This window comes from Artibeus jamaicensis, unplaced genomic scaffold (genome assembly GCF_021234435.1).
Source record: "Artibeus jamaicensis isolate MK-2021 breed Jamaican fruit bat unplaced genomic scaffold, CSHL_Jam_final scaffold_612, whole genome shotgun sequence".
In the NCBI taxonomy this organism is placed as follows: Eukaryota; Metazoa; Chordata; class Mammalia; order Chiroptera; family Phyllostomidae; genus Artibeus; species Artibeus jamaicensis.
In genome coordinates this window covers 2273112-2299804 of record NW_026522049.1, presented here as the reverse complement: position 1 = coordinate 2299804, position 26693 = coordinate 2273112, and the positions used below count along the sequence as shown (strand labels likewise).

At 52.5% G+C, this 26693-nt stretch overlaps 2 protein-coding genes across 4 annotated transcripts in view; both read left to right on the top strand.

Moving 5' to 3' along the window:
- WHAMM (WASP homolog associated with actin, golgi membranes and microtubules) overlaps positions 1-26693 on the top strand; it is a 273660-nt gene that overhangs the window by 136645 nt on the left and 110322 nt on the right. The window lies entirely within an intron of this gene.
- Positions 8803-26454, top strand: TM6SF1 (transmembrane 6 superfamily member 1). 3 transcript variants are annotated; one of them, XM_037153601.2, is made up of 10 exons: positions 8804-9095; positions 13392-13495; positions 14172-14269; positions 15744-15847; positions 17095-17177; positions 17893-18014; positions 19748-19843; positions 21486-21578; positions 21930-22049; positions 25567-26454. In XM_037153601.2, the coding sequence occupies exons 1-10, from the start codon at positions 9004-9006 to the stop codon at positions 25756-25758; spliced, it is 1104 nt and encodes a 367-aa protein (XP_037009496.2). In that variant the 5' UTR covers positions 8804-9003; the 3' UTR covers positions 25759-26454. The 3 variants fall into 3 exon arrangements, with proteins under 3 accessions (XP_037009497.2, XP_037009496.2, XP_037009495.2); XM_037153600.2 differs by having other exon boundaries at positions 8805-9095; positions 19739-19843; XM_037153602.2 differs by lacking the exon at positions 19748-19843 and having other exon boundaries at positions 8803-9095.

Below are 26693 nucleotides of genomic sequence, written 5' to 3'. Positions count from 1 at the left end.
ACAATCCGTTACCCAAAGCTAGCCATATTTTAAATCTCAAAGAAACTATAAAAGTACCAAAACAAAAAATAGCACAGCCCCTCTCTACCTGGTAGAGCCACCTAGCTCTAACAGATACATACAGTTCACTCCCCAGAGCAGCTGCCTGCGGGCTCTACCCAAGGGCAGACGGGGCACCCTGGGCATCCTCCAGGGTGCACCACATGTTAGGACACAGACCGAAGACTTCACAGATTTTAAAAGATAGATATTATGCAAAGTGTCTTCTCTGACCACAATAGGATGGAGTTAGAAATCAATTTTTTTTGAAAAGGAAAACTGGGAAATTCACAAAATTGTAGAAATGGAACGATATACTCTTTTTAAAAAGATGTTACTCATTTATTTCAGAGGGGAAAGGAAGAGGGAGAGAAATATCAATGTATGGTTGCCTCTCATGTGTCCCCTACTGGGAACTGGCCTGCAATCCAGGTATGTGCCCCAACTGGGGATCGAACTAGGATCCCTTAGTTCGCAGGCTGAAACAATATACTCTTAAACAACCAAAGGATCAAAGAAGAAATCACAAGGGAAATTAGAAAATACTCAGAGACACACAAAAACAAAATCACAACAGACCAAGTGCAATGAAAGCAGTGCTGGGGGTAAATTTACAGCTACAGACGCTCACCTTAAAAACATGGTAGATCGCAAATCAACCCAGCTTTACAACTTAAGGCACTAGAAAAAAAGAACAAACTGAACCCAAAGCTAGTTGAAGGAAGGAAGGGATAAATATTAGCACACTGATAAAATCAAGAACAGAAAACCGGTATATAAAATTAATGAAACCACCTGGCTGGTGTAGCTCAGTGAATTGAGCGGGGCCTGGGAACCAAAAGGTCACCAGTACAATTCCCATTCAGGGCACATGCATGGGTTGTGGGCCAGGTCCATAATAGGGAGCACGTGGGAGGCAACCACACATTGATGTTTCTCTCCCTCTTTCTCCCTTCCCCTCTCTAAAAATAAATAAACACAATCTTTTAAAAAAAATAATGAAACCAAAAGGTGGTCCTTCCAAAAAGTCAGCAAAATTGATAAACCTTTAGCTGGCTAAAAAAAGAGAGAAGACTCAAGTTACTAAAATCAGAAAGGAGAATGGGGATGTTACCACCTATGCAACACAACAAAAGGGTTGTAAGAGAGTACTGTGAACAACTGTATGCCCCCAAATTGAATAACCTAGGTCAAATGGACAAATTCCTAGAAACACGACACAGTATAACTAAAAGACATGTCAGCAGACTATGAAACACCAGAGGTACAAAGAGCAGAAAATACAGAAAAGAATGTATGTCTGTTAATCATATGAGGCAAAATTAAAAGAACTAGCATATGTGTGATGGAGTACTAGACAGTGAGGAAAAGCAGTGTTTAAGGAAATGCTGGCTGGAAATTTCCCAGAGTGAGCATCCTGCAAAAACTAGGGGGAGCTGCATAATTTTTTTGGACCTAGCCTTGGAAGTCATGTGAGGTCAAAGCCACTGAATCCTATCGATTATGAATGAGTCACTAAGACCAGCCCAGATTTAAAGTGGGGAGTATATAGACCCCACCTCTTAATGGAGGAGTATGGAAGAATTTGTGAACATGTTTTAAAACCGCCACACTACTAAAGAGAAATACACCCATATTCCACGGCCCAGCCGTTCCACTCCTGGGCACGAATCCAAAAGAAACTAGCACTTGTGCCCACACCAAAGGGAAGTACATGCATGTGCAGAGCAGCTTTATCCATAACAAGTGGCCAAAGGATTGTCAATAGTACAATATATTGACAATGTGTAAATGGTGGTGTGTATCCATGCAATGGATGAAAAAGAACAAACCCTAATAATGTAGCGATATGAATTTCATAAATTTGTGGAGCAGAAGAAGCCAGCCACAAAGAAAACACCATGACTTCTATGAAACCCCACAGTAGGCAAAACTGACATGTGGTGCTAGAGGTCAGAAGAGCAGGTCCGTTCCGGGAGGTTGTCAGCTGGGAGGGTCCATAAGGGAAACTTCTAGGCTAACAAATGTTCTCTATCTAGAACTTAGTGGGTGTAGTTCTGGTTATTTATTACTGTGTAACAAACCAGCCCAAAACTCAGCAACTAGAAACAACAGCGATTTGTTTTGTTTTTTTTGTTTTTCTCGTGTATCTGCAACATGGGCCGGGCTTGGCGGGGAAGGCTCTGCTCCACCCAGAGCCCTCTGGGGTGGCTTAACTGGGGGCTGGAGAATCCACTTCCAAGAAATGTGGCTGGCAAGTTAGTGCTGGGAGCCCAGCTGGCGTTGAGGGCCCAGGAGCCCCTGTACATAATGGGGTTCCCCACAGCACGGCGGCTCCAAGGGCAAGTGACAGGAGAGACTAAGAGCCAGGAAGAGGCTTTATCTCTTTTTAGAGCTAGCCTTGACAGTCACACAGCCTATGGCCTGCACACTTTTGCAGGTGCTTGCAAAGGCCTGCCAGGTTTATAAGGAAGGGACATAGATTCTTTGGCATTTGTGTAGAAGCCATGTGACATTGGGCATATCCTTAAGTCACCTTTGGGAAATGCGATTGGCTGGAGGTGTTTACACACGTACAAATGTTTTAACTTTATACTGGAGACACGTCCTTTACTACACGTAAGTCATGCCTCAAAAGAAACGTAAATGAAATGTGAAAAACTCGTAGAGGAGTATATGGAGATACACGTATAAAGTGAACTGATAATTCTGGCTCTTCTTTCTTGTTGCAGCCGCCCCACAGGAGTTACCATGCTTACCTGTTTGATGATCTTTTCCACTTTTCCCTGTGCACTGAAGAACCTTATCTATCTAAAGAAATACACCCCTGAGTGCAATTTTTAGAAAATGAAAACGGTGCCATACTTGTGAAACTTTTTTTCCCCCCTTCACTTAATACATTGTGGAAATCCTTCCATGCCAAGTGTTTGGGACTGGAATGCCTTCACATGTTCCGAGAATAGATGCTAAATAAACTATTGAGAACTTAGATGACGAACTTCCAAGTTCACATTACACCGCTGGCTTAAATTAACTCTGAGAGCAAACCCTGACCAAGAGAGCTCACAGAAAGGAAACTATTATCAGCCAATCAATCACAGGATGGAACAATAAAGATCTTTGGAAGAACGTTTATTGATATGAGAAAGGATCGATAGTGCTGAGTGAAAGAGCAGGATCAGAACAAGATGTATAGCTTACCCTTCCGACCTATGAGCTCAGAGTGCCCCATTTTGTTTAAATGTCTGTGTTATACATATAAAAGACGGAACGTTTATAACCATTGTTATTAATTTGGTATATTGCAAAGGGATGGGATTGCGAGTGATGCCTCCCACTTTTTATTTTCTTAGTTGAGAATAGAAAAGAGGTTTTTTTTCAGGGTTCTTTTGAAGTGAAACTATTGGGAGTGGTTTTTCAGAGGCTTTTTTCCACCAAGTAAAAATATGGTGAGATTTGCCTCTGTACGAATTGTGCATGGACTCATGGTGAGCTCTAGCAAGGATACTAGCATGTCTGCACCCAAAGATGCAGTTTATTCCTTCAACGTCCTCCGAATTGCTCCCGGGGAGCAGCTCTCCTTTGACTCCATGCGACCTAACTCAGCTGCACACTCATGCCCACGGTGCGCAAGGCGCAGGGGGTGAGATTACCAAGCTGATCGGAACCCATTTCATGCACCCAAGAAACTAGTAAGGCGGGGGACACCCATTACAACCTGTGCAGCTAGAAACAAAACTTCTTTTTGGATTAAAAAAAATATGCAGCAGCCAAGGCATGTGCAATGCCCTAGACTAAATTCACCTCACTCCTGGAGCTCTCCTTTTGGAATTCAGCCTAGGGAAGTCGTATATATCACCAGGTCTGCTAGTTTATAATTAGAACAAATGTGAGGACTTATAAGAAACAGAGCTATTGACAAAAAAAAAATTAGTAATACTCTCGAAAAGGTAGTCAGGAGAAAGGAGGACAGGCTCTACTTGGGAAATCATTTTAATGCTGAAGAGAGAGAGGACATTTAAAACAGATAAAAGGTGATTATTACGTCTTTCGGATTTTTATATTGCAGCAGTGCATGAAAATGTAGCTGCTATCGAGTTACCCTCTGTTTGAAAGGATGAGGATTGTAGGTATAAATAGACGCTAAAGGCAGAAAAAGACTCACGTGTCCAGCAGGGAACTGATAAGTGTGTGAAATAATACTCTCTCCTCCTGAGCTGCAGTGATGCCCGCGTGCCAAATTTAAGCTCCAGGGACTAAGGGAAGGAAAAGTTAGGGGGGAACCAAGATTTCCCTTCTTGCAAAAAAGGGAAAATAAATATAGAATCTGATTTAAATCTTAAACCAGTCCACACCTTCTCCAAACTTGGCGATAATACTAACACAGGCAGCTCTCTCTCCAAGATGTCTAAGCCCATAGGGTATTTTGTTATCCCCACACTTGACCTATTTCCTGCCGAGCATTAACGACTCTTCAGAGAGGTGTGATTCCCCTAAGCCCTAAAAAAACAATATCCCCTTCCCTCTTGAGGGTCCAGTTTCTGAGGAGTCTTTCCCAGGGGTCTGGCTCCAGAAATTAAAAAGCCATCAGGGAGAGGGCCACCCCTAGTGGGAAGAAGCTGGGAAAACTGCTGGGCGCAGAATTAGTTAAGAGCAGGGCTTTGCGGTCAGGCATCTGACTGCAGCTTGGCCACTTACTTTCTTCATGACCTTGGGCAATTTTCTTAACCGCCTTGCGCCCCAGTTTCCTTATCTGGAAAATGGGGATGATAATGGTGACTCCTTCTGCCTCGGAGGGTTAACTGCAGATTGGATGAATACACACATCAGGACAGTGTTTGAGCTGGAGTAAATGCTCCCTAAGTATTCGCAGTTAGTTACTCAAAGAACTGAACTGAGTTAAAGTGGTCATTCTGTATTGCTATTTCCCCACCGTCTGTCCTGCACACACTTCATAGTTTGACTGTATTTTGGATGATTTCATAGATGGTGCCTCATCTCTGAAATGTACATTTCTGAAATTACCTTGGAGGCTAAATAGTGTTTGCATTTTCGTCCCAGTTGCGGTTTTTCCTTTTTCATTTATTTTAACCGTCCAGTTGTACTTTTATTATTAGCCACCCTGCCTGCTATCTCGATGCAATCAAGCTTAAGATAAATAACTATAATTAGTCCAGTTTACAACACATTATCAAGGATGCTGTCGCGTTCATAAAAATGTTACTAGGGTTCCAAGGACACTGAGCTGGAATTATCTGTCCCACATGTCCTAAATCTTTGAAATAAGCCAAGGAGCCCGAGCACAGTTGCCGCGATATAAATATGACCTTCCACGAAAAAGCATGTCATGGCCAGAAAGAAATTCAAAGCAGCAGGCCGGGTTTCAGAGCCCCCGAGAACATGCTGCCTCTCTGGTTACGGGCAAGTAAATATAGACCAGGCTGGTTATGGGAACACGGTTCATTTCATTTTGTCCATCTCTGCTCATTTCCCAGCACCAGAAACTGCATCAACCCAGTTATAAGTAGGTCGGCTTGCTCTTCTCCCATCCACCTCAGAAATTTCCTTTCTTTTCAAAGCAGTTTTTTTCCACCTTGGGTCTTGAGTTCATCCCCTTACTGTCTTATGGGACTGTGTGTGTGTGTGTGTGTGTGTGTGTGTGTGTGTGTGTGTGTGTGTGTGATTTCAACCTCTCCATTTCTACTGGCAACTTTTCCTGGTACCCACACATATATAACTATTTCCCCTGACCCTCATCCCAATAGTCTGGCTTCGGCCACCACTCCACTGGCACCGCGAAGGCCACTGGCCTCCTACCTGCCCCTCTCTGTCATTCTGCGTGACCTCCTTGGCCGTGACGGTCGACTGCTCACTGGAAGTTGACGGTGTGCGTGCCAGGGAGGTATTTTCCATCCCTGCCCCCCCCAGATATTGTTGACATTTATCCAGCTTCAGAAAGATGCTCCTTCGTAGGAAATTCTTTTGACTTCCAAAGTATACCGAGGGGCTCTTGGCCCTTAGCCAGTCACTTGTGTGGAAGCCGTACCAAGAGACACTTGTCCAGAATCAGCTTCTATATTTATTGTAGGAAGCGTTGCAGAGGACATACTGTATGACGCCGTGTTCCTTTTGAGAGGACCCAGGGGAGAATTCTTTGGAGCGCCTGATCCGCTCTTATCTTTTGGGCACTGCGAACCTGCTGTGATCGCTGATTGTGTTTCCCTTCTTGCTTTGGTTGCTAGGAAACCCAGGACAATGGTACAGGCCTCAGGCAGCAACTGCACAAGACCTTTTGACAAATGTGTTATGTTCTAACTTCACCTCTCCCTTCATTTTCTTATCGCTTTCTTGCAGGCTTCCTCCTTTTCCCCTCTTTCTACGTCTCTCCTTTTAAAATTTTTTTAACTCCACCTTCTCTGCTTCCTCATTTTTTTTTCTTCAGTGAACATCTACACCTGGCATGGTGCTAAGTGCGGGGCACACAGCCACCGTTGCCCAAAAACACCCATCTGAGTGACCGTAGCCGTACTCTGAGCGACCCCAGCTACAGAAGCGTCTGGTGCTTGATGTAACTTAGTGTTTTAGAGTCGCTTCGTGTTTCTCTGAGTACGCTGGTCCCTCTGCGGTCCCTTCTCTGGACAGGATCCTAGTGATCTACCCGCCAAGGCACACCACCCTCGTCCTGGTCATGCTCCGGTCATGTGTTGCATCCCTGCACACCCCACAGATCGGGCAGTTTGCCAGCCCCTTATGAGTCCCTCTGCAGAAGCAACCTTCCACCTTCGTCATCTCGTGACACACATACACTAATCACTGAAATTCTACGGTACACCAGAAAGTACATTTTTTGGGCCGATCGGACGAAAAAATAGGCATAATTTTGACGCATTCATACTGGACAGCTAGCTATGGTTATGTTGGCTGTTGTCTTTTTTTTTAATTTGACAACCTCAGGGAAAAGAGATCGTTGGCCCCGATGAAATAATCAGGTATTGCATGGTTTAAACATTCTTGCGGCACACCAGGTGAAAATCACTGATCTACCGTGTGCGGCCTTTCATAAGAACACAAACACAACTTTCGTTGGAAGAATGAAAACAGGTGAAGGGGGGAGAGAGCGCACCATAGGGCTGGGGGCTCAACAGTGAGGTGGGGACTGACTTCCCTGTGCGGCGGCGGCCCAGCCCAGCGACTTTCCTTCTTAGTTCCTACTTCCTGGGGACAATTCCCTCAACTTCCGCTTTCGCTTCCTCTCCGTGGCCAGCACGGGCATGGTGATGGGCCCTTCTGTTCAGTCCCTGATTAGGTCAGTTATTTTTGGATTGACATGACAGAGAACTGTATCTTTCTCATCAGGGAATGGGCAGCAGGGAGACTGTCCAAGGTTCTATTTTTGCTTCCAGGAAGCCTGGAGTCAAATTTCACAGCTACACTAGCCTCCTTGGCCTACAAGAGTGCCGCTCTTGAAAAATCAAACAACAGCGTTATTGTCTGAATGCCCCCAATTTTAAGTCATAGCCAACCCTTTTTCAAGCAAGTGGGAGCTTAACAATTACGGATCTGCCTGGAGCAGAAGGCCAGGGAGACCACGGCCTCCCGGGCATCGAATGAGACAAATGGCCACACCTACAGCGTGTCCATCTACCATTTCTAGGTGCCCAACGTGGTGCCTTGCTACTGGTTGGCTGTGGCGTCGGGGGACGTATGTGACGTTTCAGAAACCCTGCATTCAAACCCACCCTCCCTCTTCTTCGCCCCTTGAGCAGCAGTTTTCACCTCGGGCGAGTCTCTCTCCCGGACTCAGGATGGGAGAGCCGGCTTTAGAGAGGCTGGGTGACGCCGGAGCAGGTCACGGCTTCTTTTCCAAGCCTTGTACTCGTGGTCTTGTCAGCTCAGGGCAGTTGTCAGGACACTAAGTACATGTCTTGTCTCCCTCAGTTGTTGGGAGCTGTTTGTTCTCTGTCTGAAACGCATGTCCCTTCTCTTTCCCAACCCGGAGACCAATCCAGACTCAGTCCCGGGGGCCTTCTGAGACCTACGCCCCAACGTGCTCACGGAGCCAGGGGAATACGTGCACTGATTTCTCCCTATAACCAGTAGGCACCTGTCTGACCATGTCCTGTGTGCAGAGTCTTGTCTTCGGGGTCCCTGTACCCTGTAGGGCCTGGCGGGAAGGCTGATAGGATAGACAGGAGCGGGGCTGGAGTGACTTCAGTCACGGCCTTCCTCCCAGTGCCAGTTTCAATCCCCAAAATGGGAATTGCAGGTGACCCCACAGTGCAGGGTAAGTGCTTTAACCCAGGGGATCCAAAATCACGCTGACCTGCGGCATCCCCATTTCAGAGAGAAACGAAAAAGATACAACGTCACTGGACCGAGGTCAACGGCTGGCGACCTTGGGCGTAAAACAGGAATTGGACTCCACTCAGGAGCTGTGCTTGCTGCCTGCTGATGGCTGCCCCGTGGAGTGGTTCCTAGGTGTCCATCTGTCCCTTCCCGACTCTGGGGGAAAATTCTCCACGTGGATGTTCTCCAGGACCCTTCCGGCCACACCCCCGGGGTCTGGCTCCACCCCTACCCCCAGCCCCGAGCTGGCCCGCACCTCAACCCGGAGCCTCCCCAGGTTGTCCAAGACTTGCTACCCGCTGTGACGCAGCCTTCCTGCGGAGAGCGCGTGCTGCGGGAGCACCTGTCCCCAAGCAGGGGGCTGTCACCGCCACTGTCGCCGCCCCTCGGCACGCCCCCGAGCTCGCGTCTGTGCCCTGGCGCCCCAGGGCTGGAGAACGGCGAGGGCGCCACCCCGGGCTGCAGGGCGGCCCTGCGCGCTGGGCGGCTGGGGGCACTGTGAGCTCGCGTGGGGCGCGCTGGCCGGTTGCTCCGAGGATTCGGCCACGGGGCACCGCCGGAAGCAGGGGCGGGGTGCGCCCACACGGGATGCTGTGAAGGGCGAGCGGGTCGGCAGCAATGAGTGCCTCTGCGGCCACCGGGGTCTTCATGTTGTCCCTCTCGGCCATCCCAGTCACCTATGTCTTCAACCACCTGGCGGCCCAGCAGCAGTGAGTGGGCGCGCGGGGCGTGGGGGGCGGGGGGCAGTGCCGAGGGACAGCAGGAGAGCGGCAACTTTTCAGGTGGGGCTGAGGCTTCACCGCAGAGCCGTGGGTCGCGGGTGTGCCGGGAGCTGCGTCCGCCCAGGGGCAGGAGGGGAGGCACCCGAGGGGTCGCACCGGCCCGGGTTTTCGCTCACAGGCTGGCATTCTTGCTATTCAGCTCAATTCTGGGCCAAGTGCTGGGTACTCATTCGGTGCCAGCGCTGTGCCAGGTACCCGGGTTAGAGGTCTGCGAGGCCATGCCCCTGCCCTTGAGGTGCTCAGGGGCGAGGTTGGGGGGCGGTGAGACACCCGCAGCAACGAGCTGGGGGGGGGTTGGTCTTGCTCCTGCCTGGTTCGGAGTTTTCGCAGGAATGTTTCCATGTATGGACACACGCATACTTATCGTTTCTTAGTAATTTTAGAAACTGTTCAGAATGGCCAGCAGAAACAGCCCTGAACCACGATGGGCAAAGCCCGGGGTTCTACCTAGCCTGGCTTGTGCCCTGATGGGCGGCCTCGTCTCGGTGCTCCGGTCTGCCCGATGGCCTGCGCTTGCATCCTGTGTTGGGACTGGAGGAGACTGGGTGGGATGGGGTGTGGGGAGGAAGGCTGCCCTGCTAAGGAAGTGGGTGAGGCTGAAGTGCCCCATTCAGAGCCCTGCCCCTCAGTCCACAGTAAGGGGTCCCCTCAGGCAGGGACCCCACACCAGCAGTGGCAGGCCACCCTGGCCTGTGGGAAGGGTGCCAGACTTCGTGCCTGCCGACGTGCCTTGCTGTCTGCAGCAGAGGGAAGTCACCGGCTGCGTTACCCGCAGCAGCTGGTGCTAAGGAAATTGCGTCAGACTGGAGGCAGCAACCCCCCTCCAGCCTCCAGGCTGCGGGGAACTGTCTGCCCATAAGGCCGTGACTTCCTCCTGTCGCCGCTGGGGCCACCACTCACTGCCCCCCTTATCCAGATGGCGGCCACTGATCCCGACTGATCGCTGGGCACCGGCAGTGACTGTCCTTGGTGTGACCCAGTCCCCGGCACGTCTCTTGGAACACACAACTCTGGGCTGTGAATGTCACAAGTCTGTGACCATAGTGCAGTCCCTGTCCTCCTTAGATGGCATTTTTGGGCCATTCGACAAATATTTATTGAGTACCTACAGTATACTTGGCACTGTTCTATGAGTTGGGGTTATAGCTGTGAACAAGTCGGAGAAGGCTGGGGAGACATGCATTGAGATAGAGATTGACAAACAACACGGGGCGACCCAGGAGAGTGACTGGGAAGGGAACTGGTAGTCAGGAAAGACTTCTTGGAGGAGGTGGCCACAGGACCATCTGGGGACAGAGCTTTCCAGGTAGAGGAAGTGGGGGCAGTGCAGAAAGAGGGGCGTGGCTGGTGGTGGCCATGTTTAAGAGGGAGAGCCACACAGATTAATGAGGGCCTGCATGGCACGGAGGGGATTTCAGGATGACCCTGAGGTTTTGGCCTCAGCCACTGGGTGGAGAAGGACGGCCATTTACTGAGTGCGTGTGTTCCTGAGCACACTGCTGAGTCCTGTGGTGACGAACAGGTTCCCTCCATTCTTCCCATCCTCCTGCACTTGGAATCCCAGTTGCCTCCTTCCACTGCCCCTTCCCCACGATGCCCTCCATGCGGTGCCCCCTGGCTCAGGCCCTCTCTGAATGGGACCCGCAGCAGAGCCTCTGTCGGGGACCCCCTGCCCCGGTGGGCCACCCCTCACACTCGACCTTCAGCCGCACCAGACTGTTCTGTGCCCCTTGCACACTCCTTCACCACCCCGCCTGCTCTCCACTGTGCGTGCTGGTCTCCCTTCCTCCCTGTCCCCAGCTGTTGGAGCCACCCTTGCAGTTTATGACCCAGAGTGAAATGCCAGCTCTTCCTTTTCCAGACCCTCCCTCCAAGCAGATGTGATCTCTGCCTCCTTCACCATCCCCCCTGCCCCTCCCCCCCACTGTGCCTTTCCCACAAGTGTTTATTTCCTTGGCTGGAACTTTCCTTCCCAGCCGTTGCTCACCTTTGTATTGTCCTGCTGGGCACAGGGCCTGGTGCGTAGCAGGCCTTCAGTTAAGTTGAAATTACGTGAAGCTAATCCCTTCCCATCAGACCTTTCACAAAAGTCTGAAGAACAGAAAAAGCAGATTACGTTGAGGAGTCAGGAAAGGGCTGGGATCTGTTTGTCCGTCCCTCTCAGACACACACACACACCCACACACACAGACACAGACACTGCTCATTCTCACCCACACATGTCCCCTCTCAGGTGTCTCTGTTCGCAGAAGGGCACCAATAACCTCTGCTCACCCCACCCCCCCATTCTAAGACGAAGAACTTTCCCACCCTCGGGTCAGTCAAAGGCCTTCCCCCTGCCCCCCATTCTCCAGTCCCTGCCGGACCCCTTTGTCCCTGTTCTGAGCGGGTCCTGCCCGTGGTGGCTGTCACTGGGAGACACAAATGGACTGCTGCCCCAGTTTCCCTCCCGTCTCCGCGCCTCCTCCAGAGGCAAGAGCGTGAGAGGACGCGGTGACCCAGTGACCTGCTCTCTGGGCTCCAGGCGCACCTGCTCCGTGATGCTGCTGCGGTCAGCCCGCGTCCTCGGAGGAGCAGGGATGGGGGTCATTTCCGCCACCGTCTGCCTCCGGTGGCGATGAACATCCCCGTCCGCTTACACAGCACGTCTCACCCTTGTCCTCTTCGAGGGACGCTTCAGCTCAGCCTCATGCTCTCAACCCGCATCGGCCTCCGGTGCCTTCCTCCCCTCCGCTGGCCCATTCCCGCGGGAGGAGTATCACTGATGTGCACCGCTGGGAACTTCCTGTCTTGGTCTCTTACCTGGACACGTGGTCACATGTGTTCTTATTCTTAAATTGTGTCATCCACCCCTTTGCCCCACTCCTGCAAATCCGGGGTACAGCTAATACCCAGGCCCGCTCCCCTGCCGTCTGCATGCCGCGGAGATGAGGTTCCTGCAGCTGGGGCCTGTGTCCTTGGGCCCACCAGCTGCAGGCTGGCAGGGCCACTTCCCGACTGTGACATTGGGGGCAGATCTCTGACTGGTGCCTGGCATGCATCCCAGCTGGAGGTGCGTGGAAGGAGCTTCAGCTTGCGTTGGTCCCTCAGTTACGAGTGGGTGTCGGCGGGCTGTGGAACCTGTGACTAAGGAGGGTGCTTTGCAGAAGCCCAGGGAGGTGGGTGAAGCTTATCTCAGGCGCTCCTGTCGAGCTGTGGCGCTGATTCCCACGGCTCTCTAGGGCTGTCCTGGAGGCTATGGTGTGCGCTGTAGGCCGTCAGAGGGGCCGGGCTGTGCTTTGCCTGGAACTTAGAGCCCCGCGGGTGTTGGAGGTGGCGGGGGGAGTGCCTCTGAGGGACCAGAGGTGGCGCCCAGGGCGGGCAAGCTCCAAGTCCACTGAGATAGGTCCCCCCCGTGCATACAGGGGCCGCTCCTACCTGGCACATAGGGGTGCAGAATACATTTCTTTTTCAATATGTTTTTAAATGAGCAAATAAACTGACTAAAACAAATGCCGTGGTATTCGTAAGGTCACACCATGAGGCCATCAGAATCCAGGCCTCCAGACTGCTACGTCCACCAAGCCTCTGGCCGCCTGCTGCCCACAGAGGAGGGTGCGTGGCCCCCGGTCTGCCTGGCACTCTATCTTCCCTCAGGAGAAGCCCCAGGGGCTGTGCCCAGCCTTGCCTCGCCGTGGCTTTCTGGGTGTGGGGTAGGGTGCTGGCTCGCCGGCCCCGGGCGTGGGTGGCTGCTTTCATTACTGCCTCAGGAATGTCCCAGACTCTTCTCTCCCTGGACCAGCCTCGGCCCTGGGTCCGCGGGATGACACATACATGGCCTGTGGCTCTTCTTCCTCGTCCTAGGCCTGGGACGTGTGCATGACTGTGCCTCCAGCCTGGGTCCTGCAGCTCAGGCTGAGAGTTCCTGGCTGGTACTGAGGGAGGTGGCCTGTCAGGCGAAGGGAACGGCGGTGGGAGGAGCGGAAGCAGCCGCCGCCCTGACACATCATCGGTGCAGGGGGGCTGGCTGACAAGACCGCGAGGCCCTGGCGCCTCTGGCCCCCCAAAGTCACAGTGGGCAACCCGGAGGGGCCAGGGTGCTGTCAATGAATGTCGCTGACTGCACAGGGTTGGGGCTGCAGGCAGAAGCAGAGTGGGCAGTGACTGGATTCAACCGCCAGGAAGTTCCCGGCCTCAGCGTGTTTATTTTGATCAGTGACCCCCTCCCTCTTCTGGTCTTCCCAGCTTCTGGACGAGCATAGCGGTTGCCGCCCTCATCCTGCTCCTGGTAGCCCTGTCAGCTCGAATCCTCGTCAAAAGAAAAGCACCCCGGGACCCGCTGTTCTACGGTACGTCTGTCCCCATGGCAATAGCTCAGCGAGGCAGCCTCCGCGCCCAAGGGTAAAGTGGCAGGAGGTGGAGGAGCCTTCCAGGGTGACACGGCCCTCTCCTCCAAGCCAACACCTGTCCCTGGCTGCGGGCCCCACCCTCTTCCAGCTGGAAGCCTGAGGAGCTGGTGCAGAGTCCAGGTCGGAGGTCAGAGGGTGCTGGGGACGGTGGGTGAGGCAGTGCGGTGCGGCCAGACACGCGGTGAGCCGGCCTGTTTGGGAATCACGGAGCTGAACGAGCTGTCCTGCGTCATCATTTTAAATCCACCTGGGGGTCACCTCTGTGCTTTAGCCGCTGGTTACAGGCTTTGTGCAGGTGGGGTGCAGGGGTGACCCTGGGTAGCCACTCAGGAGGAGGTGGGGGAAGGAGGGAGTCAGGGGGTGAGTTCCTCACTCTTACCCACGGTGGGTGTCCCCTCCCTGAGCGCACTGGGCAGTGTGAGGTCAGAGCCATGGCATGGATGGTGCTCCCTCATTGTGTGCTGGAGGTACGTCCTGTTAGTCCACGATGACAGCGTCCTCAGGGTCTCCTGGAACACATTTGAAACAATCCATCGTTGGTGGCCAACGCCAGCCTCTTGGCCGCCATCTCCCAGCTGCTCGCTGTAAACCGCTGCCCTCTGCCCTCTGCCCCCAGTGTACGCAGTGTTTGGCTTTACCAGCGTGGTGAACCTCATCACGGGACTGGAGCAGGACGGCGTCATTGACGGCTTCATGGCACACTACCTGAGAGAGGTAGGCACCGCCTCGCCGGGCTGAGCCCTCCACCCCAGGGATGGCCGCGTGAACCTCTCTGCTCTGGGCGAACTCCTGTCCCTCCGTGTGAGCAGGTGCGGTACCTGGCATGTCACTGACTGCCCTGGACAGAGGCCATTTCTTCACACGGAAAGTGGGGATTAGGTCACAGGATGCGACTCTCTGCCCTCTCACCCCTGACCCACTAAACCCTCCTTGTGTTTAGTATAAACGAGGTCCTTTAAATGAACGGAGGATTTGTGTAATATTATTAAAATATCACTACATCTGAAGGCCCGAGTGAGTCTTAGGTGCGTAAAGTACCAGATGCCGAGGCACTTAATGAAGCCGTTTGATTGCGACGACCCCCCACTCCCCATTGCAGCGTGACAGAGCCTCCTGGGACCTGAGAGTTAGTCCTATTTCCTTATTTTATGGGGTGATGGGGCCAGCCCCAGAGAGGTGGAGCAATCTACTCAAGGTCACACAGGAAATAGGAGCAGAGCTGAGAGTCTTCCTACGTTTCTAATAATGGGGAGCTTTGTACACGAGCTAAGGCAGTTTGGATTCTATCCTGTGTATGAAGGAAGGTTTGAAATCAGGAGACGCACAGTCAGCCTGGGGAGGAAGGGCTTGAAGGGAAGGGTCAGAGCGTCGAGCTGGGACCGGTCAGGAGGCTTCTAGTGGCTCGGAGGGGGACTCTGGGATGAACCGGGGTGACAGGGAGTGACGTCCTGCTTTGGGGAGAGTGCTGGCTGCTGAAGCCCAGAGCAGCACGGGGTGGTGGGTGGTCTGCAGTTCCCCAGAGGTCGGTCGTAGTGGGCTCTGGGTCCCGAGCTCTGTCCCAGTGCAGGGATGGAGCCCACGGAACCAGAACAGGCGGGGGAGGTCTCAGGGTGTGCGTGACACTGCTCTCACGCTAAAAAACAAGTGGCAATGGCAGCAGACAGTGAACCTTCCCTAGGAAGACGGAGGGCCTTTGAAGGGGAAGGCACAGTTGGGGCCAAAGCTTGGAGATGAGAAAGAGGCCGTGTCTCCCCTCTGTCCGGCTGGGGCTCAGGTCCGAAGTTCTGATGCCGGGTTCCTTTGGGGACACGTGGAGTCTCAGGCGGTGGAGGCACACACCCTGGCGGGCGTCCCAGCTGGCAGGGCTTTGGAGGGTGAGGAACGGCCCCGGTGGAGAGACAGGAGCTGCAGGAGCACAGTTGGTACCTCGTAACCTGGGAGGAGAGGAGCTCACCCAGGCAGGACAAGGCGAGGAAGAGCAAAGGGCCCAGGGTGTTGGTGGCTGCAGGGTCAAGTTCTATTTTCGCCCTCCTGCCAGCTTTGTCCTTTTCTAAGGGGAAGGGCTCTTTCACTGTAGCAGACTAACGCCCATGAGCTGTGTTTTATTTTACCTGCGATACAGGTCCGGTCTTCCCCACCGGTGTTTGAGTCCCAGGTAACGCCGACTTCCTTTCTGTGCTTCCCTCAGGGCGAACCCTACCTGAACACTGCGCATGGGCACATGCTCTGCTACTGGGATGGCTCCGTGCACTATCTCATGTACCTGGTGATGGTGGCGGCCATCGCCTGGGAGTAAGTCACTTCGCCTGGTGTGTGTCTGTGTGTGTGCCTTTGCCACCTTAGCAGCTGAGACGCCAGTCGGTGAGGAGAATGTCCCTCGAGGCAAACACGCTGACGGGCACCCCCGGACCTGCAGGCATGCGCCGGGCGGAGACGGTCAGACACTGCTGTACTTGCTTCCCTGACCTCTGAACGTGTCCCTCTGGGTGTCCCCCTGCCACGGCGACAGCTCAGAGAGACCCCTCAGCTTTCCAATTACGTTCTCTCGCGAGAACAGTCATTCTGGGAGTTTCAGCCCAGCTCATTTTTATCCAAAGCTGCTCTTTCCCCGCCCTTTGGGTATAGCCCAGACGGGTAGGGGCCTGTCCTTTTATTCCTTCTCAAGCCAGTGGGCGCAGGCTTCTCTGGGACTGTATGTGCGTGGGGTTGAAAGCAAGCGGGCAGGGTCTTGGTCTGTGTCTTGGGGCTTATGCGTAGGCTCTCTGGAGACCCCTGCACGGCACCTGTCCCGGCAGTGAGGCTCTAGGCAACCCGGCAGGTTCTTCTGAGAATGCCCGGGCTCTGCTTGGGTGCTGTCAGGAGTGGGCCAAGGTTTCTGCAGCCCGGGAACACCCACTGGGACAGAAGGTGCTTGCTGGTCTTCCACCACGGTGGACCGTCCGCCACCATGAATAGTCCTCTGGGGACCTCTGGGTTTGGCGTGGGGAGGGGGGCAGGGCGGGACACACATAGTCTGCTCCACTCTGGTCCCTGCTGAGACTCTCCTTCGGAACACCTCAGAGCTCGTATGGAGGTGGGTTATGTGGATATCAGTGGGAAGATCTTCCTGTCAGTGTTGCCTATTAAGGAGACCAGGGGCATATGTCACTTCCTGTTGTCACCTTTTGGGTTTTGGCCCAAATTCTGTGACACCAGGGAAAGCCCATCACCGTCCCACCACACATACCTACCCCGATTTAGGATATCAGTCCACTTTCCGTTCTTTGGCTGAGTCGTCTTTTTCGTTCCACATGTAACACGCAGGGCCCCCTTCACCGTGGCAAGTGTGTCATAGTCAGCAGGCGGGATTCCCAGTCACAAGGACACAAGGAGGGTTCTACGGTGTATCACACACGGAAACCCTGTCTGCTCACCAGGGTTCCTTGTGTGTGACTTAGGACTCCCCAGTGAGGTTCGACTCACCGGTTAGAATACAGACACTGTCCTGGGTCATCTTTTGCAAACGGTAGTGTTTCTGAGCCAAGACTTTTCCGTTCCAGGGAAAGTTACCGAGCCATCGGCCTGTACTGGGTGGGATCTATGATGATGAGCATGGTTGTTTTTGTGCCGGGAAACACTGTAGGTAAGAACCTTGACCTTCCAATTCGCTCTCCTCTCCTGAAGCAATGGGGATTGTTCTTAAGTATAGAAGCTATTTTGGTTTTAATGGAACCAGGAAGCTGTGTTGCGGAATTATTCCTTTTTTCCTCTTCGAAATGCCCGTCACTGGTTTTCAGAAGTGTGCTCTCAGCAACTAGGCAATTTAATATCTGGTTCCTGACTCGCGGAGGGGCCAAAGGGGATGAGTATTATGTTTGTGGTTACGTTCAGTGTGCAAATACTTCTTGTAACTGTCGTAATACCCAGAGCGGGTCAAAAGTAGGTTTACACTTGGTAGTACGAGAAAGAGTTTATTCTTGTATTCTTGTTTATTGTATTATTTTCCATATGAACAACCTAAATCCACTGTTGTCCTCACTCTGTAAATAATGGACACACTATGGGAACTCAGTAAGTGTACTCGAAAATGAAGACTCTTTAAAGCCAGTGTCCATGAGGGTATCGATGCCTGCGAGACATGAAGTAGTATCATAAATATGCTTTAAAAGCGAGAACATGCCTGTCAAACAGCTAACGGAGTTTCGAGTTGATCCTCCTTTTTTCGTTGTTGTTAAAAATATCGCCTTGTCCATAGCGACATTTCAGATGACTTGGGAGGCAGGAGGAGCCCTGGATGTCACCTTTGTCCCTGTCTGTTCCCGGCAAATGTTCATGATCTCCTTCTCTCTTTAAAACAGGGAAGTATGGAGCCCGCCTTTGCCCTGCCTTTTTCTTGAGCATACTGTACACTTGCCTCCCTGTCTGGGCCGGCTGCAGAATCTATCACCAGCCGTCAGAAAATCACCATTATCCCGCCAAGGTGATTCTCACTGAGTTAACTGTAACCTGTCTTCACGCTCCTGGGGCTCACGCTCAGCCACCAGCTGCGGAGCCGTGGGCCTCCGTGGACTGGGGTGCTCGGGCACCAATGGGAGGGGGGCTGTGTCGCTTCTGCAGTGTTGGTTCTGGGGGCCAAGGCCGTCTGTCTGCATATGCCTGCTGCCTGTGACAGCGGTCACCTCGGTGGGGCTGCTCCTCACATCCCGCATGTGTGCTGATGGGCAGTTTGTCTGGGGCCTGGGGTTTGAGCACCTTTCAGAGGCGCCTGTGCATTTACTGCCACGAGGGGAGGGAGGGATACGGCGTTTGAGGTGGCACACACAGCCACAGGGCCTGACCACCTACAGACCCCGGCCCGTGGGGACCAGCGACAGGACGCCTCTGAGACGGCTCCCTTCCATCACGGCCAAGCGGTCAAGGCGAAACACTATGGTCTTCTTTTCTAAGCTAGTGACATCTTCCTATGTTCCTCTTCCTTTTAAGGGTAGACCCTTGAGCAAAACTGATACATGAAAATATGCATTACTAGAGATAATCAGAACATGATTACTCATTTTACAAAAATAATTACCATAGGGCTCTGGCCGGGTACCTCGGCTGCTTTGAATGTCATCCCTATAGGCCAAGGTTGCAGGTTCGAGCCCCGGTCAGGCACGCACGAGTATCAACCAAACGAATGCATCAGCCATGCATCAGTTTTTCTGTCTCTCAAAAAATAATAAGAAAGATTTACAACAGGATTCATTAAAATACACTTTGGTTTACAAACCTTTCATCTGTTAACGGGCAGGCGGCTGCCATGGAAACTGAAGCTGGCACGCTGACCACTGGGACCCCTGACCTCCTTCCGGGGAAGGAGGTGCTCGTTAGAAAAAGCAAACAGTGACCGTCAGCTCGGTCCTCACTCCACGGCTTGTGAGGCCTCCGTGCCCATGGGCCAACAGCATTGGTGTCATAAGACACAGAACTGTTTACCGCTATGTTTTAAGGCTGTTCAGACGCAGAGATGGCCAGGGAGAAGTGGACGCTATCATGCGGTGCAGGCAGAAACCTAAATTCGGCATCGCCCTGCAAAGCGATGTGGCTACACTCTCAACCTTTGCAAACGGAAGGGCCCCAGCCTCAGAAAATCGTGAGGGAGGCTGGTCCGAGATTGAGGTGCAGAGCTGCTTGTCACCACCGTGAATGTAGCAGTGAAAACGCCTAGATGTCCAGCAGTGGCAGAGCAGCTAAAATACGGTGCTTCCCTATGATGTCACTTTTTGGAAGACTTTTCCACTAATGTGGGAAAGTAGGTAGAGGTTGGGTATCAAAAGTCATACAATCAGTGTATACAATCAGTCCCAATTTTTGTGGAAAAAAAATAGAACTACTAGCAGTACGGTGGCAGGTTTATGGTTTATTTTTTAAAATAAGTGTGCCTTAACATTTAGAATCCCAAAAATGCTATTTCAAGGAAGATTAGGGGCCCAAAGCCTGAGGGGCCCTCCAGTACCACACGGCCCGTCTGCTCACCTCAGAGATGAGGAAACAGAGGCTCGAGGGGAAAATGAGCTTGCTCGTTACCCGGCTGGTGGCTCACCATATGCACTGTGGGTCTTCGGCTTTCCCTCACCCACCGCTGCGGTGCTCGTGAGTCCGGGGACCGCCGACTCTTTGGCACAGGGGGGGCCCCCTGCACATTGGTCACGGACTCTGTTTTAGGTCGTTCAGGAAGTCCAAGCAAAGGACCTGCTGGGAAGACCCTTTGATCTCCTGCTGGTCGTGTGTCTCCTCCTGGCGACGGTGTTCAGCCTATTTCGAGGCTTGGTAAGCCTAACAGATCACAAGGACACGCAGGGCAGACGGACAGATGCCCCGCCCATGGGATCCTGGGCCTGCGACTGGCCGCTCTCCCCCCTGGGTCAAGGCCACGTGTCTCCCTCTTAGTGGGGTGGCTGGGGCTGCTTCTTGCCACTTGCTTCAGGCCCTTAGATCAAGTTCTACCCAGAACTATCTCCCCTCCCTGATTTTGGGGGCACCTGAAGAATTAGCCGTTAGATGCTCATTCTTTTGGTTCCTTGATGTGTCTGGTTTAAATATTCTGGGAAAGGGTGACAATTCAAGACCTGGATGCGTGTCCTTGGGGGCACGGCCGTGGGGCCGAGGAAGGGCTACCAGGGCAAGGAGTTCAAGTCCTGGCCACATAAGCAGCTACGTGGCCTTGGAAATACTACCTAACCTCTTTGACCCTCAGTTTCTTCCTCTATAAAAAGCTGGCTGAGAGTATTATTTCGAAGATTAAATACTGAACATGAGACACGGGTAGAGCGCTTAACACATAGTAGGTGCTTGGGAAATGACTGATACTATTTTCATTGATTGGTGATCCTTCACGATGCCCCAGTTTCACTGATCACTCCTGGTGGGGACAAGTCTGGGCAGCCAGAACTGCACGGTACATGGTGTTCAGTTCCGGTGGCCGTTGCTAACAGTTCTCAGGCTGCTGGCATTGCCCAACAGGTGGCCGCAGGGTGGCGGGTACCAGCCGAGGCGGTGGATGCACCGTTCTGGGGGCAGCTGGCTGGGTTCAGGGTGAGAAGCTGTCTTAAGACCTGTGGTCAGGAACTTCCTGGAGGAGAGTTGGCTAATTGGAGAGGCCCCAGGAAGGGGAGTAAAGGAGAAAGCCGGGCCATGGGCTTTACTCAGACCACAGGGCAGGGGAACCCTTCTTGGGTTAGTCTGCTGTAGTGCCCACGTAAAAGAATAGCAACAAAGGTGAGCCCCACCTAGACAGCCTTGAGAGGCCTCATTTACTGCCCTGTGCACGTGAGACTGTGTGTGTGTGTGTGTGTGTTCATGCTGGTGGGTGGGGCTCTTAGGGTGGGACCCCTTTTACCAGCTCTGCCACTGGTCGGTGTTTGTGTGTGTCATCTGGGTGGGACACCTGTGTCCAAGGACCGGAAGGACGATGCCCAAGGGAGGTGACCTAGTAAGGCACCAAAGGGACACTTTGTCTCCTTGGTGGCCTTGAGTCTACTATGCCGTGACCAGGCCCTTGCTGCTCTTGGTTGCCCATGAGAGCGCCCTGCTTTCACATCTTTGTCCTTTACTGCCCCCTGAGGCCACCTACTGTGTGAGGCAGTGGACAGAGGATACTACCTCTCAGTCTTGCAAAAGCACAGTGAGCTGAACTGGGTACAGAAATGTGCTCTTCTCCCTGCAGGGAGGAGCAGGCGAGCCCCTGCCCGGAGCAGGGAAGCTGGAGACTGGAGGCGGACTGCGCTCTGTCTCCTCCCAGCGAATCTGCAGAGGGCTTCCCTTCCCCTTTCACAGAGGTGCTTCTACGGCACAATAGCTTTTGTCACACAGCAAAGCGGCCTGGGGCTAACCCTGGCACACTGAGCCTCATCCACAAACAGCAGAACCAGAGGGGACCGCGTCCCGGTAACAGCATCGTTTTCATCCCCAGATCGCGCTGGACTGCCCCGCCGAGCTCTGCCGCCTGTACACGCAGTTTCAAGAGCCCTACCTGAAGGATCCTGCCGCTTATCCAAAAATCCAGGTCGAGTAGTTACAGAGCCTAAGATCTTCCTAATTTCCTCTCTTTAAGAACAGGAAAATGTGGCCCTGGCCGGGGTGGCTCAGTTTGGTGGAGCATCGTCCCATAAACCGAAAGGTCGTGGGTTTGAGTCCTGGACAGAGCACATGCCTGGGTTGTGGGTTCCATCCCCGGTCAGGGTGCGTGTGAGGAGCAGTTTCTCTCCCTCTTTGCCTCCCTTCCCCCACTTGGCTGTGAATTAAAAAAAAAAAAAAGAACGGGGAAACATGGTTCTGCGTAGGAAGCAACAATGAACACATTTCCACCACTGAAAACATTTTTTTGCTTCACCGCCGCTGTTTCTGTCCCCTGCAGATGCTGGTGTACCTGTTCTACTCCGTCCCGTACTTCGCGGTGGCGCTGTACGGCCTGGTGGTGCCGGGGTGCTCCTGGATGGCCGACGTCACGCTGGTCCACGCTGGGGGTCTGGCTCAGGTACCGAGATGCCCCACTGCCAAAGCTCGCCGGGTGGGGCTTTGCTGGCGTGGCCGCCTCTCTGAAAAAACACCTCTGCTCGCTGTCTTAGGGTAGAAACCGCTGACTGGACGGGTCCCCTTTTGTCCTGTGCTTCTTAAGAGGTCAATCCTGCGCCCATTGTATTGAACTTGCACAGTAAGGACCTGGGAGGTGCTCCGCCAGTTATTGGATGGCGCCTCTCGAGGTTCCAGGGCTTGTCCCCTGTGCAGATCAGAGGACACAGCCTCAGTGTCTGCGCCCTCGGCTGCTTCTCCTGTGTCCGCCTGGACAGAGGGCCCCCCACTCTTCCCAGGCCCTTTCTTGAGAGGATTAGACTGCTCAGAGTTCCACAGCTGCTTGGCACACCGTCCAGGGAACACTATCAGCCGCGGAGGCAGGAAAAGCCGCCCTGGAGGTGGATTTTATAAGCTCCTTCCTTCATGGAAACCTTTAAGAAATACCCGGTGGTGAGGGTTGAGGAAGAACAGAAATATCGGGGACGCTAATGCAGATCCCATTCTCATCAGGCGCTTAGGGTGAGGTTCACGGAGCACCTTTTATCATCAAAAGCAGACTTTGGGTTTAATGTCTGTATTTCACATGCTCATTATCCTTTAGTGGAGAAAGACAGTCTTGATATTGCCGGAAGGTCAGCAAGGGGATCGAAAAACAAAGCCCGGGATTTTTAACAAAGGACAGCATCCTGAGCAGGCACTCACGTGTTTTTGGACCTGTGTCTGGGGAAGAGCATCGTGGGCCTGGAGCTGCCCCACGCTCCTCAGAAAATGCAACTCATCGAACCTGGCCCCGTTATTACCTTTCACAGGCGAGGAAGCAAAGGGGTCATCACGAACCTAAAGCAAGGTCAGGCTGCTGGTGTGTCGGGAGAGGTCTGGGCCGGATGCTCCATCTGCTCTCAGGTTCAGGGTTAAGGACCAGCCTGTGCTGCTCAGAAAACCCTACGAAATGACAACACGGTTCTGGATCAGCTATTTATTTGGTTTTGCCCGAAGAGCTTGGCTATGGTCCCAGTCAGTGTTCGCATCCGTTTTTGCCTGTATTTGTGCAGACACGTGACACTCTCAGTGCTCCTTTCTCGAGCCAGGAATGAGATTTTCAGGTACCACGTTGTCTCTCTAGGAAAACTCTCTAAGAAAACAGAGCTATTAAGATGTAACCTTTCTTTGTCTTCATCACCTCACCTTCTAGCCCAACCATCCATTTTTCATATATAATTTAAGCTGAAAAGTGATTTTGAATGAAGTAGAAGGCAGAATATTAGGCGCTCAACCTCACACCATGGAGTTTGGAGCCATGTTTGGGTCCCAGGACTTTGACTTGCAGCCCTGGGTCACGTGTCTGTTCACAGCACAGACTTCCCTGCGCCGTCCGACGCCAGGCCGGCCTCAGGCCGATATCCGTGGGCCCTGGAAGGGAGAGGGACACCAAGCGCCCCCTTGTGGGCTCCGTGCTTGGGAAGGAAGCCCTCCCCTGCTCTGGTGAGGCTGGGGTTTCCCTGGAGCTTCAGGACACTGTGTGCTGGATTGTGCAGGCGTTGGGAGGAAGCTCTGGTTGGGTGCCCCCTCCGCGGAGCGGGGCCCCCCCCCAAACACACCATCCAAACCATGTGCAGAGTTGGAAATTCCAGAACACTGGCCTCAGGCTGCTTCTCTCACGGATAGACACCCCTCAATGAGACGTTATCATTGGGTTTGCCCCTGGTGAAGTAATTAGGAAGAAGAGAGCCCCCTAAGATAGGTGCGACAACCAGAGAAATGATTCGTGGAGGCTTTAGTATTCTGACGGTCATGAGGCCGCCACTGCAGAGCGTGTGGTGAGCTGTGACAACGTGACAGGCGCCACAGAAAACACTGGACACAGTGCCTCCCCGGCCAGCTCATTATCTAACCTGAACACATGGTCTGGTGTGTCTCCATGTCTGGTGATCTGTGATGCGTACAAGGACACGTGTCTAGGAAGGTAGACACACCAATCCTGCCTTTCTGAGATCAGGGTTCAGGTCTGACCTCTAGTGCAGGAGACCACATTTGGTTCTACATTCACACCAGCACTGTTATTGTTCAAAAACCGGGGTCTGGGGCCCAGCACCTGCCTGGTGGGCCCGGACCGCTACTCAGGGCAGTCTTGATCCAGAAGGCCCCTGCTCCCCCTGGTCTCTGGTCTTCACAGCCTGGAGGCAACATGGCTCCTGTCCCTTGGAGGTGCCAGAGGGCAGAGCCCTTGTGGGTGGCAGTGCCCAGGTGTCCTGGGCAACACACCAGCTGATTCAACTTCGGTCTCCAGAGAGGAGCAAGACTGTGCCAGAGGTCCCCGGGCCCAGTGAAACATCTGATGGACACAAACCCACACGCACGCCGCTTATGGCGGCTTGTCCTTCCGCTGCAAATATGGTCAGTGCTCAGTAACACCGACGCCTTTTTCCCACTCGGCAGAATAAACCCACTTTGTGTGGAAGAAAATGGGAGAGAGCGTATGTATATTCAAAGAAAACCAGTTTTTCATGGTTACTTCTGACTTCCTTAGTTACCATCTCTTGTCTTCTTCACTTAGATCCTGATGAATAACTCACCACTTAATTCCATTTTAAGTTCCCAATTCTTTATTCGTGTGTATCTTGAATTTCAGTAAGATGTGCGAACGCAGGCTCCAGGATTGCTTTTTGTAACGATACACGGATCTGAGGAAATCTCACGGAAGGAAGCCTTTTCTAATACAGTTTCCCCGTTCCCAGGAAAAGTACCCAAAAAAGACCGGCCAGCACAGTCTGGTGGATTCTCTGAACAAGTACAGAGGTCCCCGTGGGGAAGCGCTTGCCATTCCATCTCCCAGGCCGACCAGCGGCACTGTTATGATTGGGCGTGAAGAGGGAGGCTGCCAGCACAGCGGCCATTCCGCAGGGAGCAGCCCCACCCACGCCGCTGCCGCCTGATCTTACAACACCACCCTCAGCATTAAGTTGCATGAGAAAACACACACACACACACACACACACACACACACACAAGGGATTTTGAGTTTTTGCACCCGGGAGGAGGTACGAAGACTGATAAACCAAACAGAGGCCCCCGGTACTGCTTTTTCTAAATAGTTAAGCCCAAAATATTTCGGCTTCCTCAATTCCCACACTTGCTTCATTTCTACGGGAACAGAGCGTGTGAGCCGCAGTCGAGTCTCTCTTTACGGGATCCCCAGGTTGTTCGGTTCCGTTGAACCGCTGATGTCTGGGGTACAGGGCGCTGGAGGCGTCAGAAGACAGCTGGTATGACAAAGCCACTCTAGAGAAAGTATACTTTATTCAAACAGGTATGTCAAGACCGGCCCTGGATTCAACGGAATATGCAAGACTAGGGATCGTCCAAAAGTACTAGTTTTTCAGGGGACAGGGTCCGTGTGAGTCACTCAGAACTCACTGTGCATCCAACTCAACACAAAAATCATGCTTACCTTTTTATTATTATTTTTTTTAATGCAACAGGCGCAGTTTTCTCACATTGGTGCCTCTCTTCATGCCAGAACTGCTTATGTCTACAGAGTCCCCGAAGACGCGAAAATCCTTTTTCTGGCCTTAAACATAGCATATGGCGCCCTCCCTCAGCTCCTGGCCTATCGCTGCATCCAGAGGCCGGAATTCTTCATAAAAACAAAGGCAGATGAAAAGGCTGAATGAGAACTCGCGGACTTCATGGCGCTCTTCTCCAAGTTCCCGACTGAGGTTGTCCGGGCCGGCACCTCGTCCCATTCCACTCGCTTCCCTGCCGGGACACCTGAGAACACGCCAACGCTCTTCCTGCGCCCTGTATGTGACCTGTATGTGGGGCTGCGTGGGTGAACTTGTCTTTTTAAAAAATTTGTTGAAGCTGAAGTTGTTGAGAAACTGTTTAAAGAAATACATTCAAAATGATCTGTGAATAAACGTGACCGTCTCAGTCTTCTGTTTGCACATATAAAATGTAAGTGTGAAAAGTGACCCTTCAGGCCCTGCCGCAGTGAGCACGGGCATGCAACCATTCGGAAGTGAAGGTGCTTCACCTGCATTAAAAATTCCGAAAAGCAAATGGAGTGGGGAAATGGCTGCACCTGTGAGATGGACATGCCCACCATCAACACCGACATAAAGACAAATTACTAGGATTTTGAAGGGTTATTTGAAAAATGCTTTCCCGAGGAAAGTATATTATTTACTGCTGTTTTAAAAAGTGCTTTTACTAAAACTTGTTGAGTTTAAATAGCTAAGGAGGGATTGATAACTTTACCTTTATCTGTAACGGAGTTCTTGTTTTATCGGTGACTGGAGATATTTCTACTGTATTTCTGTGTATATTTTTAATAAAATTGTCTTTCTATGACAACAAATCTTACTAAATTTGAAAAAATTTTTCCAGAAAGTTGGGTCGCTTGTTTTGAAAGGCTGTCATTTGCGTGTTCCAATTCCAAACGCCGCCGGCATGCTCCTTCTGGGCCGGCACTGAAGAGGCCTTCTGAGGGGTTAAATGTCACTAATGGTAAATTTTAAAAGGCCTTTCAAGGATAAGACCTGCACTGTCATTCCTACGGCCTCTACATGCACTTTCCGCAAGGAACGTAATGAAGAGAAGTCAGTGC

Bases quoted from the DNA above. Each gene is read 5' to 3' on its own strand.
- TM6SF1 (XM_037153600.2), top strand. From the start codon at position 9,004: ATGAGTGCCTCTGCGGCCACCGGGGTCTTCATGTTGTCCCTCTCGGCC. The intron at 15,848-17,094 runs GTAAGTCACTTC...TTTCCGTTCCAG, and splicing joins GTGGCGGCCATCGCCTGGGA to GGAAAGTTACCGAGCCATCG. The intron at 21,579-21,929 runs GTCGAGTAGTTA...TGTCCCCTGCAG, and splicing joins CCGCTTATCCAAAAATCCAG to ATGCTGGTGTACCTGTTCTA.